We start from the raw sequence: 15,257 nt of genomic DNA, 5'->3' as shown, positions 1-15,257 counted from the left end.
GCTGAATTGGAGCCCAGTGTCGCGAGCCAATGTCTCGTTGTCAAGTTCTCTGTTCACATCCATTGCGGCAAGCTTCGATGGCTTCGATGGCCGTTGTTGCTGCTGTGGGTCCCGCTACTTTCGGTCTGCTGCTACTAGTGTCGGCGGCAGCGCAGTAAAGGCGGGCAACGTTGGGCACGGCAGCAGTGACGTATGAAAGTCGGATATCAGGCGGGTGATTTAAAGTGCGCTAACTCAATGCGGACCACTAAAACGTGATTTTATTTCAAAATAAGCACTTCCTTGGCATAAAAGTAGCACTACGAGGTTTCTGAATCGCTATTTCAACAATCAACACCGACTTAATATTTGCCTTTAGTGTCCCTTTAAGTGCACAACATGAATATTTTACATTCATAATATATCTATGAATGATGGCTTGTGAATGTGTTGTTTACAGTGTGTGTTGCTTTGTACCGGACATTGCATGCAGCATATATAAAGCATAAAAACATTGCATTTATGTTACATAGGTATGGAGTGCATAGCATGCGCTATTTTTCCCGTGCAACTGAGGATATTGCACACACTGACGTGTGGATGTACTGTCGGCGTCAAAAGGGGCCATTAGACTTAAGGAAAAGCTGAACATGCCCGTGCAGGCGGCCTTGAATTTAGATTCATGCACTGTGCAGTTCGACTGAACACAATCTCAAATTGCTGGAAATTCAAAGTTTTCTCAGACCTCACTTACGACAGCGTGCATCAAAAAACAAGGACGAAATGGACACATAAAAATAGGCAAATACGTCTATTTTTATGTGTCTGTTTCAACTTTTTTTTATGCATGTTGCCACTAGTACGTCCCACCAGTACGTTGTCAGACCTAGTCATCTCTAAATTTTTTATGCCAACTGTGCACATGGGGGCACTTTCGTCCTCCTTCTCCCAGGTGTGGCAGAACATTCAACAATGCATGTTTTCCATGTCAGTGTTGGTTGGTTGGTTGAAAAACTTTATTTGGGTCCTCCAAGGCGACTTGCACATTCCCATGTTCGATTCGATTCGCACTGGAATTTTACTATTCGAACTTCCCAAAGACAAATACAGTTAACGTGTTCTCCAAAAATAACCCACAGGGTCCCTTATGCATTCGTCTAGGAAGACTCGAAAGCCATCTTCTTTGCCTCCAGTATCGGAGGCATTGCAAGCTTTCTGTCCCTCGCCTAATTTTGCACTGCATGCGTGATTGGCCCACATTTGACCCAGTGATGATGTCGTGTGATGGCGACGTTATGTGATGTCATAGTGATGTCATCATGACACCACAAATTTTGGCCATCTGCAACATCATGGTGACATCGTAGGGTGACATCATCACGTGACGATGGCTTTTTGCATCACTCGCGTTGATGCCGACACCGCGGGATGCCACCGATGCTGACAGTCAGTTTTCGTATTTGATGAGGCATCTAAGGCTTTCCCCTTAGAATACACTGATTCCACTCCTGTGCCAACTGCGCCAAAGTGTGCCAGCTTGGTTTTACTGCGCCATCCTGATAATATTGATGGAAATTGTGTCAACGTGTGCCAGAGTCTTGGGTTTAGGGGCGTCTATCACCGGCAATCGCATCGCCGGCGCGTCAGAACATGTGCACCCTGATCTTGGGGCCATCAGTCACAACCACGGACTAAGAATTATTCCGCTGAATAAACAGCACTCGCGCGTGCATCCCAAGTAAGCCACGGTGCCATGCTCAGTGCCGATGCAGCCTCTGTTGTGCAAGTCGGCGCAATGGCAAAACGCGCTCTCCGCAGACAGAGGCCCGTGACGTCTAGGCCAATCGGTAGTGAGAAAGTGTGGCGGTTGTTTGTCAGCTGGCATCGTCTGTTCTAGAAACGCTGCTGGTAGCTCATTTAAAGCGTCGCATGGTATGCAATTATAGCAATGTTCACTAATAACTATACGCATGCTGCTAAAATGTTGGTCACTTCTGTTTTCGGATATCGTGGAATAAAATCTGGGAATGCTAGCAATATATGGAGCAATATCGAATTTTCTGTGCTTCGCGTTTGTGAAAAAGCACGTGAACGGTAAGAACGCGTTGACACTTTTCCTCAAATATACTTTATTCATGGATCTTTATCCAGAAGAGCTTTTCGTAATTCCTTCCACCGGCACATCCGGGTTTGTAATTGCTCTTGCGATAAATACGCCCAAAAGGCCCTGCCCTTTTGAGCTCGTGAGTGCTAGGGTCCCAGTTCAATTTATTGCTTGCTTTTTTAAAAATGTCGCCTCATTAATAAAAGCATGCCTCCTGATTGGAGCAGCCGAAATTTGGTTTTGGTATGTGCAGCTGTCAATAGTGGGCCCGTTGCTGACGGCCTTGGCGTTTGAAGGCCCTGCCATGTTATACGTCCGCCCCTCACTTTCCAGGGTCAGTAGGTGCCGGTTATAAAAAATCACTTTCGCTTAAGGGTGAAGCAATGAATGCCTTACCAACAAATTGTATTCTTATATGAAGAAAGGCTAGTGGCTAACTCTTTTGGATCCATTCTCGCGTAACTCAACAAAACACTGGTTTAAGGGAGTGTGGCCGCTCCAGGGACAGAAGCGATTTTCATGCTGTCAGTTCTCTAAATGCGAAGTAAACGTTGAGAGCTCAGCAGGTTTACGAGCCGTCTCCTGATGCCTCGAGATAGCGACTGTGCCTTTGGAACGACACAGACCTCTTCCCTCCCCTCCCCTGGCATCCCTTCAAGCTGTTTAGCGCATGGCACAGAGGTGACATGGTGGAGGCCATTTTGGTATGTAAGGCCAGGCTGTTAGCATTCAATACTCTATATTAATGCGAAAGCCTTAGATGTCTCATCAAACGCGAAAATTGACCGTTGGTGTCGGCAGCGTAAACGAAGCTGTAGATCGCCAAAACACACTGTGATGTCACATGATGACATCATCACATGACATCGTCGCTTTGCACTGCCTAGTGCAAAGCCAGGTGAGGTGCAGAAGGAGAAGGAGGGCAAGGGAGGCTCAGTCATCGAGTGAGAAGAACAAGATGATGGCCTTGGAGTCGTCTTAGGCGAATGCATAAAAGACCCTCTGAGTTTTTTTTTTGCACTGCTTCCTAGAGGGCACTAGGGGGTTTTTGGCATGCAAGCGGAATAGCCCAGCCATATACAGCTTTGCTGTAAAAGGAAAATGAAGTTTGTTATATCGTGTAGTCCCCCGTTGAACGCACTTTCGGACACTTGCGCGGACTTGGAGCAGATCTCCTTCTTCCAGGCAACCCAGCGCATGCGCAAGCCATAGTCTGGAAGCAGCACAGAGAGGCCTCAGAGAGAGGGAAGGAAGTGTCGGAGGGGGTTGGCTTTTTGAGGCTAGCTAAGCACAATTTTATTGATCCTGTTTATTGATCCTGTTTATTGATTCTGTTTATTTTCTGGTGTTGAACCTAACCGCTGAAGAGGTTATGCCAGAACATTTAACTGCATGATACCCTTGTTTTTGCATTATCGAGTGAAGTACGGAGTGCTCCTGAGATGATTTTCTCCAGGTGTTGTGCAATGAATTGAAACATTTCTAGCTCTTTATAAGAGCCCCATAATAATTATTCAGGTGCTTGAATGTAAATGAACTTGCTTCTCCACTGTACTCAAGGATGTGAAATTAGCTGCTCCAGACTGCTCGCAGATGCAAAATTACCTGCTCCAATGTGCTCCAAAATGAAAATTTTGCTGCTCCAAAAATTGCTCCATATCAGAAGTCCTTGGTAGCATCACTGAGAATATACAAGGCACGTACTCTGTATGCATGACCTGGAGACATTGTAGCCTTGTCTTATATACTCAAGTGAACCTATTTGAGCCTATAAGGAAACATCCTTTATTTATTTATCTATTTTTTTTTGGGGGGGGGGGGAATATGAAAGATAGAACCTGTGGAAGGGAGACTATTCGTATTTCAGGGCTGAAGAAATGTCTGGATGTGATGTTTTTTGGACGTCTTTAGTATGACAAGGCTTTGTGTAAACTTCAAAAGTGCAGATGTGTGTAAAAGGCAGACAGAGCCATTTGGCAAGCTGTACTCATTGATATTTGCGGACTATATTGTCACGTGCTCGTGACGTCGACGAAGACAACAGTCAGCACGTCCGAGATGAATCTGTTTATTTGGCCGAACTTGTGGCCGAGAAACTGAAAGTCAAACTACACCACTACACCAATACACTGATAGCGGCGAACAGAGCATCGACCATCGATCAACTGACAAGCGGTCAAGCGCGTCGGCTTTTATACAGGCACTATCGAACTTTCCAGCAATATCGCTGGTGGCGGCGTTATCTCTAGACAAAGCTGGAACATTCGCGTGCGGGGCGCAATCTTAGCAAAACGATCTACTACAGTCGCGAAGATTCTCGAACTCTGGTTCGCGGACAGCATCGAGCGTTGATAACCGTCCCTGCCGGTCAAACCTGAATACATGAAAACAAGACAAGAAGTGGGCGTGGCATTGCCCCCCTCTGAAAAAAGCATCGTCCCGATGCTTGTGAAAGAACATAGAAGAGAGAAAAAAAAAGAAGTGCATACACAAATAAATTACAATAACAAAGGAAAAAATGGAGTCCCCAGGTTCGCTAACGCGCAATAAACGGCTTAAGGCGCACGACATGGACGACTTCAGGTCGTGCGCGGCGTCGCTCGGAGTTCGTAATGCCGTCCAGGATGACGTAGTCAAGAGCGCCGAAGCGTCAAAGAACCATGTATGCCCTGAAGTATCGCCGAAGGAGTTTTTCGCTAAGCCCACGTCGGCGTATCCGCGTCCAGACCCAAACACGGTCGCCGGGCTGGTATTCCACGAAGCGTCGTCGAAGATTGTAGCGACGGCTGTTGGTGTGCTGCTGGGTCTTGATGCGCAGGTGGGCGAGCTGCCGAGCTTCTTCGGCACGTTGTAAGTAAGCGGCGGCATCGAGATTTTCTTCGTCGGTGACGTTGGGTAGCATGGCGTCGAGCGTCGTCGCCGGGCTCCTTCCGTAGACCAACTTGTATGGCGTCATCTGCGTCGTTTCTTGGATGGCCGTGTTGTATGCAAAGGTCACATACGGAAGGATGGCATCCCACGTCTTGTGTTCAACGTCGACATACATGGCCAACATGTCGGCGATGGTCTTGTTTAGCCGCTCGGTGTGGCCATTTGTCTATGGGTGGTACGCTGTGGTCTGGCGGTGGCTTGTTTGGCTGTATCTCAGTATTGTCTGAGTTTGGTCAGCAGTAAACGCCGTACCTCTGTCGGTGATAAGGACCTCTGGGGCGCTGTGACGCAGGACGATGTTCTCAACGAAGAACTTCGCTACCTCGGCGGCACTGCCTCTGGGCAGGGCCCTTGTCTCGGCGTAGCGGGTGAGGTAGTCGGTAGCTTCGACGATCCATTTGTTTCTGGTATTGGACGTCGGGAACAGCCCCAGTAAGTCCATCCCGATTTGCTGGAACGGCCGTCGAGGTGGCTCGATAGGCTGCAGAAGTCCGGCTGGCCTAGTGGGCGGTGTCTTGCGTAGCTGACAGTCCCGGCAGGTCTTTACGTAACGAGTGACGTCAGGGGAAAGGCGTGGCCAGTAGTACTTCTCCTGTAATTCTTGCTGGTGTGCGAGAAACACCCAGGTGTCCTGACGTCGGGTCGTCGTGCAGAGCCTGGAGGACCTCTGGCCGCAATGTCGAGGGTACCACGAGAAGGCAATCGGCTTGAAGCGGTGAGAAGTTCTTCTTTAGGAGAACGCCGTTGCGCAAGAAAAACGACGTCAGTCCCCACGTAAATACCTTCAGAACAACGGTGGTCCTGCCCTCGAGGTATTCCACAAGGCCCCTGAGTTCTGGATCCGCTCGCTGTCGTTCGGCGAAGTCGTCGGCACTTATGATTCCCAAGAAGGAGTCGTCCTGCGGCGGTGGGTCGATGGGGGCGCGAGACAGGCAGTCAGTGTCGGAGTGTTTTCTTCCGGACTTGTAAACGACGGTAATGTCGAATTCTTGAAGTCGTAGGCTCCACCGTGCGAGGCGACCTGAAGGGTCCTTCAAGTTAGTTAGCCAACACAATGCGTGGTGGTCGCTCACAACTTTGAAGGGCCTGCCGTAGAGGTAGGGGCGAAACTTGGATGCAGCCCAGATGATCGCTAGGCACTCCTTTTCTGTTGTGGAATAGTTTGTTTCTGCCTTTGCTAGCAACCGGCTAGCATAACTGATGACCAGGGGCGTAGCCAGAAATTTTTTTTCGGGGGGGGGGTTCAACCATACTTTATGTATGTTCGTGCGTGCGTTCGTATGTGTGCGTGCCTATATACGCAAGCAAAATTGAAAAAATTTCGGGGGGGTTTGAACCCCCCAACCCCCCCCCCCCCCTTGGCTACGCCCCTGCTGATGACCCTATCCTGCCCGTCAGTCTTCTGCACAAGGACGGCGCCGAGTCCTTCGCTGCTTGCGTCGGTGTGGATTTCCGTATCGGCGTATTCGTCGAAATGCGCTAGTATCGGAGCCATCTGAAGGCGTCGTTTCAGTTCTTCAAATGCTTCGATTTGCGCTGTTTCCCACTTGAATGACACGTCGGTCTTCATGAGGTGAGTTAGTGGTTCGGCGATTCGTGAAAATTCCTTGACGAAGCGCCTGTAGTAGGCGCACAAGCCGAGTAAACGGCGCACGGCTTTGGTGTCGGTGGGGGGTGGGAAGGCAGCGATGGCAGCTGTTTTCCGCAAGTGTGGGCGAACACCACCCTTGCTGATCATGTGACCCAAAAACAGTAGCTCCTCGTATGCAAAGCGGCTCTTTCCAGGCTTCAAGGTGAGGCCAGAGGTCTTGATTGCTTGTAGTACAGCGTCAAGGTGCTGGAGGTGTTCGTCGAAGCTTGAGGCAAACACAATGACGTCGTCCAAGTACACAAGGCAAGTCTGCCACTTCAATCCAGCCAGCACGGTGTCCATAACGCGCTGGAATGTCGCAGGTGCCGAGCAAAGACCAAAGGGCATAACCTTGAACTCGAAGAGGCCGTCTGTGTTATAAAGGCAGTCTTCTCTCGGTCTCTCTTGTCGACTTCGATTTGCCAATAGCCGGTCTTGAGGTCCATCGACGAAAAGTACCTGGCGTTGTAGAGTCGATCCAGGGTGTCGTCTATCCGTGGGAGAGGGTAGACGTCCTTCTTCGTGGTTTTGTTCAGGCGGCAATAATCGACGCAGAAGCGTAGGGTTCCGTCCTTCTTCTTCACTAACACCACGGGTGACGCCCATGGACTCTTTGACGGCTGGGTGATGTCGTCGCGTAGCATTTCGTCGACTTGTTTCTTTATGGATTCGCGTTCTCGCGTCGAAACTCTGTACGGGCTCTGCCGGAGTGGCCTGGCATTTTCCTCTGTTATGATGCGATGTTTTGCGACTGGGGTCTGGCGGATTCTTGACGATGACGAAAAGCAGTCCCTGTATTTCTAGAGCAGGGTTTTGAGCTGTTCTTGTTTATGCTTCGGAAGGCTAGGATTGACGTCGAAAGCTGGTTGAGGAGCTTGGTTCGTCGGTGTGGGCTCGGAAGAATCGGCGATGGCGAAAGCATTGGTGGCTGCCACAATTTCTTCGATGTAGGCGACTGTCGTGCCTTTGTCTACGTGCTTATACTCGTTGCTAAAATTTGTGAGCATGACTGTTGCTTTGCCTCCCTGCAACTCTGCCATTCCTCTTGCGACGCAAATCTCGCGGTTAATCAACTGGTGCTGGTCGCCTGCAACGACGCCTTCCAGGTTCGCTACTTTCTGTGAGCCGACGGAAATGATGATGCTGGAGCGAGGGGGAATGGTGACCTGGTCTTCCAGCACATTCAAGGCATGCTTCCCCGGCGGCGTGTACCGCGGTAATGCTTTTTCTGTAGATAGTGTTATCGACTTGTATCTGAGGACTGCACCATGAAGGCCTAAGAAGTCCATACCAAGGATGACATCTCGGGAGCAATGCTGAAGGACTACGAAGCTTGCGGGATAAATCCGGTTGTTGATGAGACCCTCGCTGTGCAGATTCCTGCCGGCATTACTAGGTGACCTCCAGCTGTCTGGATTTCGGGGCCTTCCCAGGCGGTCTTGACTTTCTTCAGCTTCGTCGCGAACGGTCCACTGATGACAGAATAGTCGGCTCCAGTATCGACGAGAGTGGTGACGTTGTGGCCGTCGATGAGAACGTCGAGGTCACTCGTTCGTCGCCTACCGTTTCGTTTTGGTTGCGGCGTTGGATCACGGCTACGTCGGTTTGTCCTGGTGCTTCGACGTTGCGTCGTCAGGTCTTCTTCGGGCCGTGAAGTTTCGACGTCAGGGCTTCGTTCAGCTTGCGTTGTCGGCGGCGGCGGTGGATCTTCGGTATTTCGTCCTACAGCAACCGCACCTCCATCGGTTGCTACCCTTAGTTTTCCGGATACGGGCTGGGTGACCGGCCTCGCGTTGGGCCAGTGTATGGTCAGCGTTGGGGGGAGACGTAGTGGCCTGGCGACGGCGAACGGGAAGGTTGTCGGGGCGTCCATTGCATTCCCACGAGGTAGTCGGCAATGTCGCATGGTCTTTCCCCTCGCTGTGGACGCGGCGCGTCGATGGTGAACCGATGCAGTCCCATCTATCGGTACTGGCAGCGGCGGTAAGTGTGGCCACCTTCTCCGCAGTGGTAGCAGAGTGGGCGATGGTCGGGGGCGCGCCAAACGTCGGTCTTCCTTGGCGTGTATAGCTGGCCGGCTGGCGGGCGGTATGACGTCGGTGGTGCTTGGCGGCGGAACTGCTGGGGTGGCGCGGCGTCTTGACGTGGGCGAGGAGGGGGGGCGTTGCATCAGGCTGTTGTGGCATAGCTCACTGCTTGCAGCTGCGGCTGCGCTGACTCGGAGGTGCCCAGAGACTGCTGGATTTCCTCTCGGACGATGTCAGCGATCGAGGCAACTTCAGGCTGTGGTAAGGGTAGCAGCTTGCGCAGTTCTTCCCGCACGATCGCTCGGATCATTTCACGCAGGTCGTCGGAGCTGACGGCATGAACAGCTGGGCTGTCTTGAATCGATCGGCGATTATACTGGCGGTTGCGCATTTCCAACGTCTTCTCAATCGTCGTCGCCTCTGAGATGAATTCTTGGACTGTTGAGGGTGGGTTCCGCATCAGCCCAGCGAAGAGCTCTTGCTTTACCCCTCGCATGAGCAACCTGACTTTCTTGTCTTCAGGCATGGCTGGGTCAGCGTGGCGGAACAGTCTGGTCATTTCCTCTCCAAAGATGGCAACACTTTCATTTGGAAGTTGGACCCACGTCTCTAGCAAGGCAGCGGCCCTTTCTTTTCTGACGACGCTTGCAAACGTCTGCAGAAAAGCGCTGCGAAAGGCGTCCCAAGTTCGAACAGTGGACTCCCGATTCTTGAACCAGGTCCTTGCTGCGTCTTCAAGGTAAAAGTAAACGTGGCGCAGCTTGTCCTCGGAGTCCCAGTTGTTGAATGTTGAGACCCTTTCGAAAGTCTCGAGCCAGGTTTCCGGGTCTTCGAATGACGACCCGCGGAAGGTTGGCGGCTCCTTGGGCTGTCGGAGTAGGATCGGCGCAGGCTGCATGAGGTCGGTCATCGTCGCTGCGGTTGGTGTTGGGACCTGGGGCTGCCTGGTTTGTTCGGGAAGGAGCCCGTGCTCTGGCTATAGTCCCTTCTGCCTGCGGCTTGTTCGAGGATCCCGGTTTTCTTTGCCGTCGTCCTCCTCGTGGCTTGGGCTTGGGTCAGCACTTCGTGGGGGCGTCCAGATCATGGAAGAAGCAGCACCTCCACCAGATGTCACGTGGTCGTGACGTCGACGAAGACAACAGTCAGCACGTCCGAGATGAATCTGTTTATTTGGCCGAACTTGTGGCCGAGAAACTGAAAGTCAAACTACACCAATACACTGATAGCGGCGAACAGAGCATCGACCGTCGATCAACTGACAAGCGGTCAAGCGCGTCGGCTTTTATACAGGCGCTATCGAACTTTCCAGCAATATCGCTGGTGGCGGCATTATCTCTAGACAAAGCTGGAACATTCGCGTGCGGGTCGCAATCTTAGCAAAACGATTTACTACAGTCGCGAAGCTTCTCGAACACTGGTTCGCGGACAGCGTCAAGCGTTGATAACCGCCCTGCCTGTCAAACCCGAATACATGAAAACAAGACAAGAAGTGGGCATGGCAATATCTTCATACCTGCCAGCAATGCTTCCAGTTTTCCTCCCAAATTTCAAACAATCCTTCCGACTGTACGGGCATGGCCATAAATCTCCCAAAAGACAGCCCCAACCCTGTCACTAAAAGAAAATAATGAAAAAAAGTGGTTCTAAAATTTTCTTAAGTCGCTTCCTCCTCAATGCACTGTTGTCATGAGAAAAAAGTGTACTATGGTTGGGAAGGGGCGGTAATGGGACAAGGCACATTTTGTTGGGTAATTACACATTCATGCACGGGCCTTGTACTTACAAGTACCAGAATGACCCCTGGCATCTAAGGACTTTACTGGCAATTACACATAGCTGTCTCTGACGTTTCTGTACCCCTGAGAAGTAATCAGAATGTACACCAGTTTTCTTTTGTTGTGCCTCCTTCGTCCCCACTTTACGAATCTCCCAAATTTCAAAGTCCCCAGGTTGGCAGGTGTGTATCTTGCACACGATTCAACATTGATCATCATCATCATCATCATCATCAGCCTGTCTACGCCCACTGCAGGGCAAAGGCCTCTCCCATGTTCCGCCAATCAACCCGGTCCTGTGCTTTCTGTTGCCACGTTATACCTGCAAACTTCTTAATCTCATCTACCCACCTAATTTTCTGTCTCCCCCTCACGCGTTTGCCCTCTCTTGGAATCCAGTCAATTACCCTTAATGACCACCGGTTATCCTGCCGACGTGCTACGTGGCCGGCCCATATCCATTTCTTCTTCTTAATTTCAACTATGATATCCTTAACCCCCGTTTGTTCCCTGACCCACTCTGCTCTCTTCCTGTCTTTTAAGGTTACACCTATCATTTTCCTTTCCATCGCTCGCTGCGTCGTCCTCAATTTAAGGGTAGACGTGGGTCTTAAAAAATGTTTTTTTAAAAGTTGGGTGAATGGCATGAAATTTAATACACTTATTCAGCTTTTTCTACAGATTCAACATCTCTAAGTAGATTTTTAATAGCTGCATTAGAACAAAAGATATGCAATTTCTAACACATATTTAAGCATATTTCTTACGGGGATTTTTGGCAACTTTGCTTTGTCAAACACAAAAACAAAGTATGTGGCAAGATTGCCAGGAAGCTGGTCTAGCCGGTGATGCTATTTATTTTCTTATAATGTTGTTCACCAAATTATAATTCCCGATTATCAAAAATAGTATGCAGCAAAAAAATTTCACTCACATTTACGTCTATTAATTTTGCATTCAAAGTTTGTTGAATACAATCGGATTAGCATCACCAGCTTAACCAGCTCTCTGGCAGCCTTGCCATATACTTTGTTTTTGTGTTTGACAAAGCAAAGTTGCCAAAAATTCCCGTAAGAAATATGCTTTTAGAGATTGCACATCTTTTGTACTAATGCAGCTACCAAAAATCTAATTAGAGATTTGGAATCTGCAGAAAAAATGGGATAAGTTTGTTAAATTCCGTTCAGTTCACCCAGCTAATAAAAGAAATAAAAAAAAGACCCGCGTCTCCCCTTAAGTTGAACCCTCTTTGTAAGTCTCCAGGTTTCTGCTCTGTAGGTAAGTACCGGTAAGATGCAGCTGTTATATACCTTCCTCTTGAGAGATAGTGGTAGACTACCATTCATGATTTGATAATGCTTGCCGAATGAGCCCCATCCCATCCTTATTCTTCTAGTTATTTCACTCTCATGGTTCGGCTCCGCGGTTACTACCTGTCCTAAGTAGACGTACTCCTTTACAACTTCCAGCGTCTCGCCACCTATCGCAAAGCGCTGTTCTCTGCCAAGATTGTTCCACATTACTTTAGTTTTATGCATATTAATTTTCAGACCTACTCTTCTACTTTCCGTATCCAGTTCAGTAATCATGAGCAGTAATTCGTCTCCCGCGTTACTCATCAATGCAATGTCATCAGCGAATCGCAGATTACGAGAAGGCATTTGATTCGGTGGAGACATCAGCAGTCATGCAAGCACTGCGGAATCAGGGCATCGACGAAGCCTATATAAACATAATGGAAGAAATCTACAGCGCATCCACAGCCACTATAGTCCTTCATAAAGAAAGCGACAGAATCCCAATAGAGAAGGGCGTACGACAGGGAGACATGATCTCTCCAATGCTATTCACCGCGTGTTTACAGGAGGTTTTCAGGGCCCTAGATTGGGAAGAATTAGGGATAAGAGTTAATGGAGAGTATCTCAGTAATCAACATTGATATCAAATTGTTAAGTGGTTTGACGGTGAGGAATGCAGCAGTTATATCGGTAAGGGCTGAACTTTTTATTGGGCAAACCTGTGCCCAGCAAAGAAAGTGGCACTCACAATACAATGATAGTGATGAGCACAATCACTGACTATGAATAATCAGATCTGATTTATACATAATAGGAATCTGATTTGTACATGTGGCATTGTACATTCCAGCTTTATCACCGGTTCCATAAGTTCCAGAATGAACTCAACCATTCACATCATCATTGAGAGGCAGTTTTGGTGAATTGCTGCATTCGCTTCTGTTGTAGCTGAGGCCGACTTGGACCATGCTGACCACAGTGGACGAACGCCCCTGTTTGCGGCTGCGTCCATGGGCCATGCGGACGTGGTGGGCCTGCTTCTCTTCTGGGGCGCCTATGTGGACAGCATTGATGCCGAGGGACGAACGGTGCTCTCCATTGCAGCTGCCCAAGGCAGTGTCGAGGTGGTGCAACAACTCCTCAACCGAGGGCTCGACGAACTGCACAGGTTTGCCACCTTAGCAAATTTCTTTACACAGCAAGGGTTCAGCATTACTTTGGCTGGAGGGTGCTCCTATTTGAATGCACACTTATGCAGACTAGTGGTTGTCTCACGCGTTCTGACCCTTGGAGAGCGATCCCACACTGCCTGGACGGGCTAGTTGGTTGATTAGCATACCGATTGTTAGATGTGCAAAATCGGGAGTACACACTACCAACTGGTTTATTGCAATGTAGGGCATTACAATATATGGGATTATTTTCACACAGGCTTACTAAAGCATCTGATTAATCCTGCTCTGTAGGGTGATATAGAAGCGTCACTTACACTGGTGTTCCCTCTCCTCTTGATTAAAAATTGCTTCAGTCAACTCCCTTGCACGTGCGTTCTTGCTTCTTGTTAGACGAAATTGTGCCTCACAGCAAGGGTGTAAGCAGAATTTTTTTTTTGGGGGGGGGGGGGGGGGGGGGAGGGTAGCACCTCCTCAATCTGAAGTGGGGGTAGGGCAGGCAGAGGTGGTCAAGTGTCATTTTGTGCTCTGTATGCTATGGCAAAAAAAAAAAAAAAAAAATATCGGGTTGTCATGGGCCCGGTGTGCCACCCCCTGGCTATGCCACTGCTTCAAAGGTGCAGGCGGGGCAGTGTGCAGGCGAATTGGCCATTCCATTACTTTTGACTGACAGCTCATGTTCTCATGCACAGTTGTTCATGCAGCATGGGAACATATACAGTCAAATGCCAATTTTTCGGCATGCTTGAAAATTTGGACACTTTCGCAGCACTGCCACAAGACCCATAGAAGTCAATGTGTAACGAACTGAACATGTGGTGAAAGGCGGGCTAGTTGGTACATGATTTTAAAGGCAAAAACAGCGCAGACACGGGACGAAGCGAAAGAAACACACGAGGACGGGCACAGTGTGTAAGAACATTTGAAGTTTCTGACATTGGAACTCTTTGACATCCAATTCTTCGGACATTCTGCTCAAATTGCAGGCCCTAAATGATATTAATCGAAGCCACCACCGCTGCCATGTCGATCATACCGCAGGCTCAGACCAGTGGAGTCTAAAAGTTGACTTTGCTGCAATGGCATGGTGTTATGGGGTTAAGCATAGCAAGAATCTGGAAGGACCACTGTAATGGTGCAGTGCGGCGATGCCTTGGATAAGTACCGGAAATGCAGGGAGGCATGATGGTGGCAGGCAGCAAACACACCAGTACAACTTAGTTGCTGACAACCCTAGTGTGACAGGCATCTTCAGCTAACTGCTCGGTAGTGCATGTTTACTGCGCACTTTTAACAGGCAACAGCCTAAAGGTGCCGCTGTTCACAGCTGCTTCTTTGAGCGAGACAGTGAGTGAACCACTTGGACATGTTGCTTTCAGGAATAAAAGCAGCTCACCCTCGCCACGCCTGTGTTGCAGTTAGGAATGGAATGGGCACTATGAACACTCATGGCAAATATGCGCATATTCTACAGCAAGTGCCGCGGCAGTGACGGTGTGAGCTTAGTAGGCGACAAGGTGCACATAACTAACTAGGAACGATCGGCTCCACGCAGCAGCAAATGTTAATGAAGCGGCAGAGATTTGCGAACAGTAGCACATTGTTTATGCACGCACACACATCACGGAAAGCTGGACGAGTCGTCCACTCCTGCCATAGCATTTGTGTTACACGATCTTTCTAAACTGCAATTTTTTTTCTGCACTTGGTGTCGTCGGTGCTCGTTCCGTACTGAGCATATTCACGAGAGTATGTGCAAGCACTGAAATGCCTGACAAGTGTACTGGCAGTCCTTGAGAGCTATTTGGGATGTGGTTTTGGCGATTTGACCACTTAAGTGAAGTAAAAAAACTAGAGCTGTGCGAATAGCAAAATTTTGGGTGCGAAGCGAATTCGAATATTGAAGTGTGAGTGCGAATTGAATCGAATATTTTTCGAATATTTCTCGAATATTTCTAGAATATTTTTCGAATACTTCGAAGTGAAATTGCAGAAAAAAAAGTTAGACAGGATTCCTAAGCATATTCTCATGAGATAGCAACATGAAAGTGTTTCTTTTCGCTAAGTTGATTAAGCACTGGTGGGGTGGTGTTTCATAGTTGTCTTATCAAGAATGAGGCAATGTAGAGGCCGAATTGTATTTATGTACATGATTTGGTGCAACCAGAGTGTTGCCGACAACACTTTACACGTGCTAGGCAAAGATGCCATTTCCTCAGCCTCTTCTCCTCTTTCAACTTCTGTGGAAGCCCAACTGATGTGGCGGACAAGGATGTGCTCCCTTCAAGTCCGGAGTTCCAAATCTGCCTATTAGACGTTGATATACAAGAACATCTGAAAT

General features: G+C 49.0%; 1 protein-coding gene across 1 annotated transcript in view; it reads left to right on the top strand.

The window, feature by feature from the left end:
* LOC119382412 (ankyrin repeat domain-containing protein 50-like) overlaps positions 1-15,257 on the top strand; it is a 191,069-nt gene that overhangs the window by 136,013 nt on the left and 39,799 nt on the right. The window contains 1 exon segment of the mRNA XM_037650105.2: positions 12,693-12,912. Within this exon segment, the coding sequence (XP_037506033.1) occupies positions 12,693-12,912 (220 nt within the window).

This window comes from Rhipicephalus sanguineus, chromosome 2 (assembly GCF_013339695.2).
Source record: "Rhipicephalus sanguineus isolate Rsan-2018 chromosome 2, BIME_Rsan_1.4, whole genome shotgun sequence".
NCBI lineage: Eukaryota > Metazoa > Arthropoda > Arachnida > Ixodida > Ixodidae > Rhipicephalus > Rhipicephalus sanguineus.
Note: the sequence above shows the minus strand (reverse complement) of the source record. Positions and strands in the feature narration are given on the sequence as shown.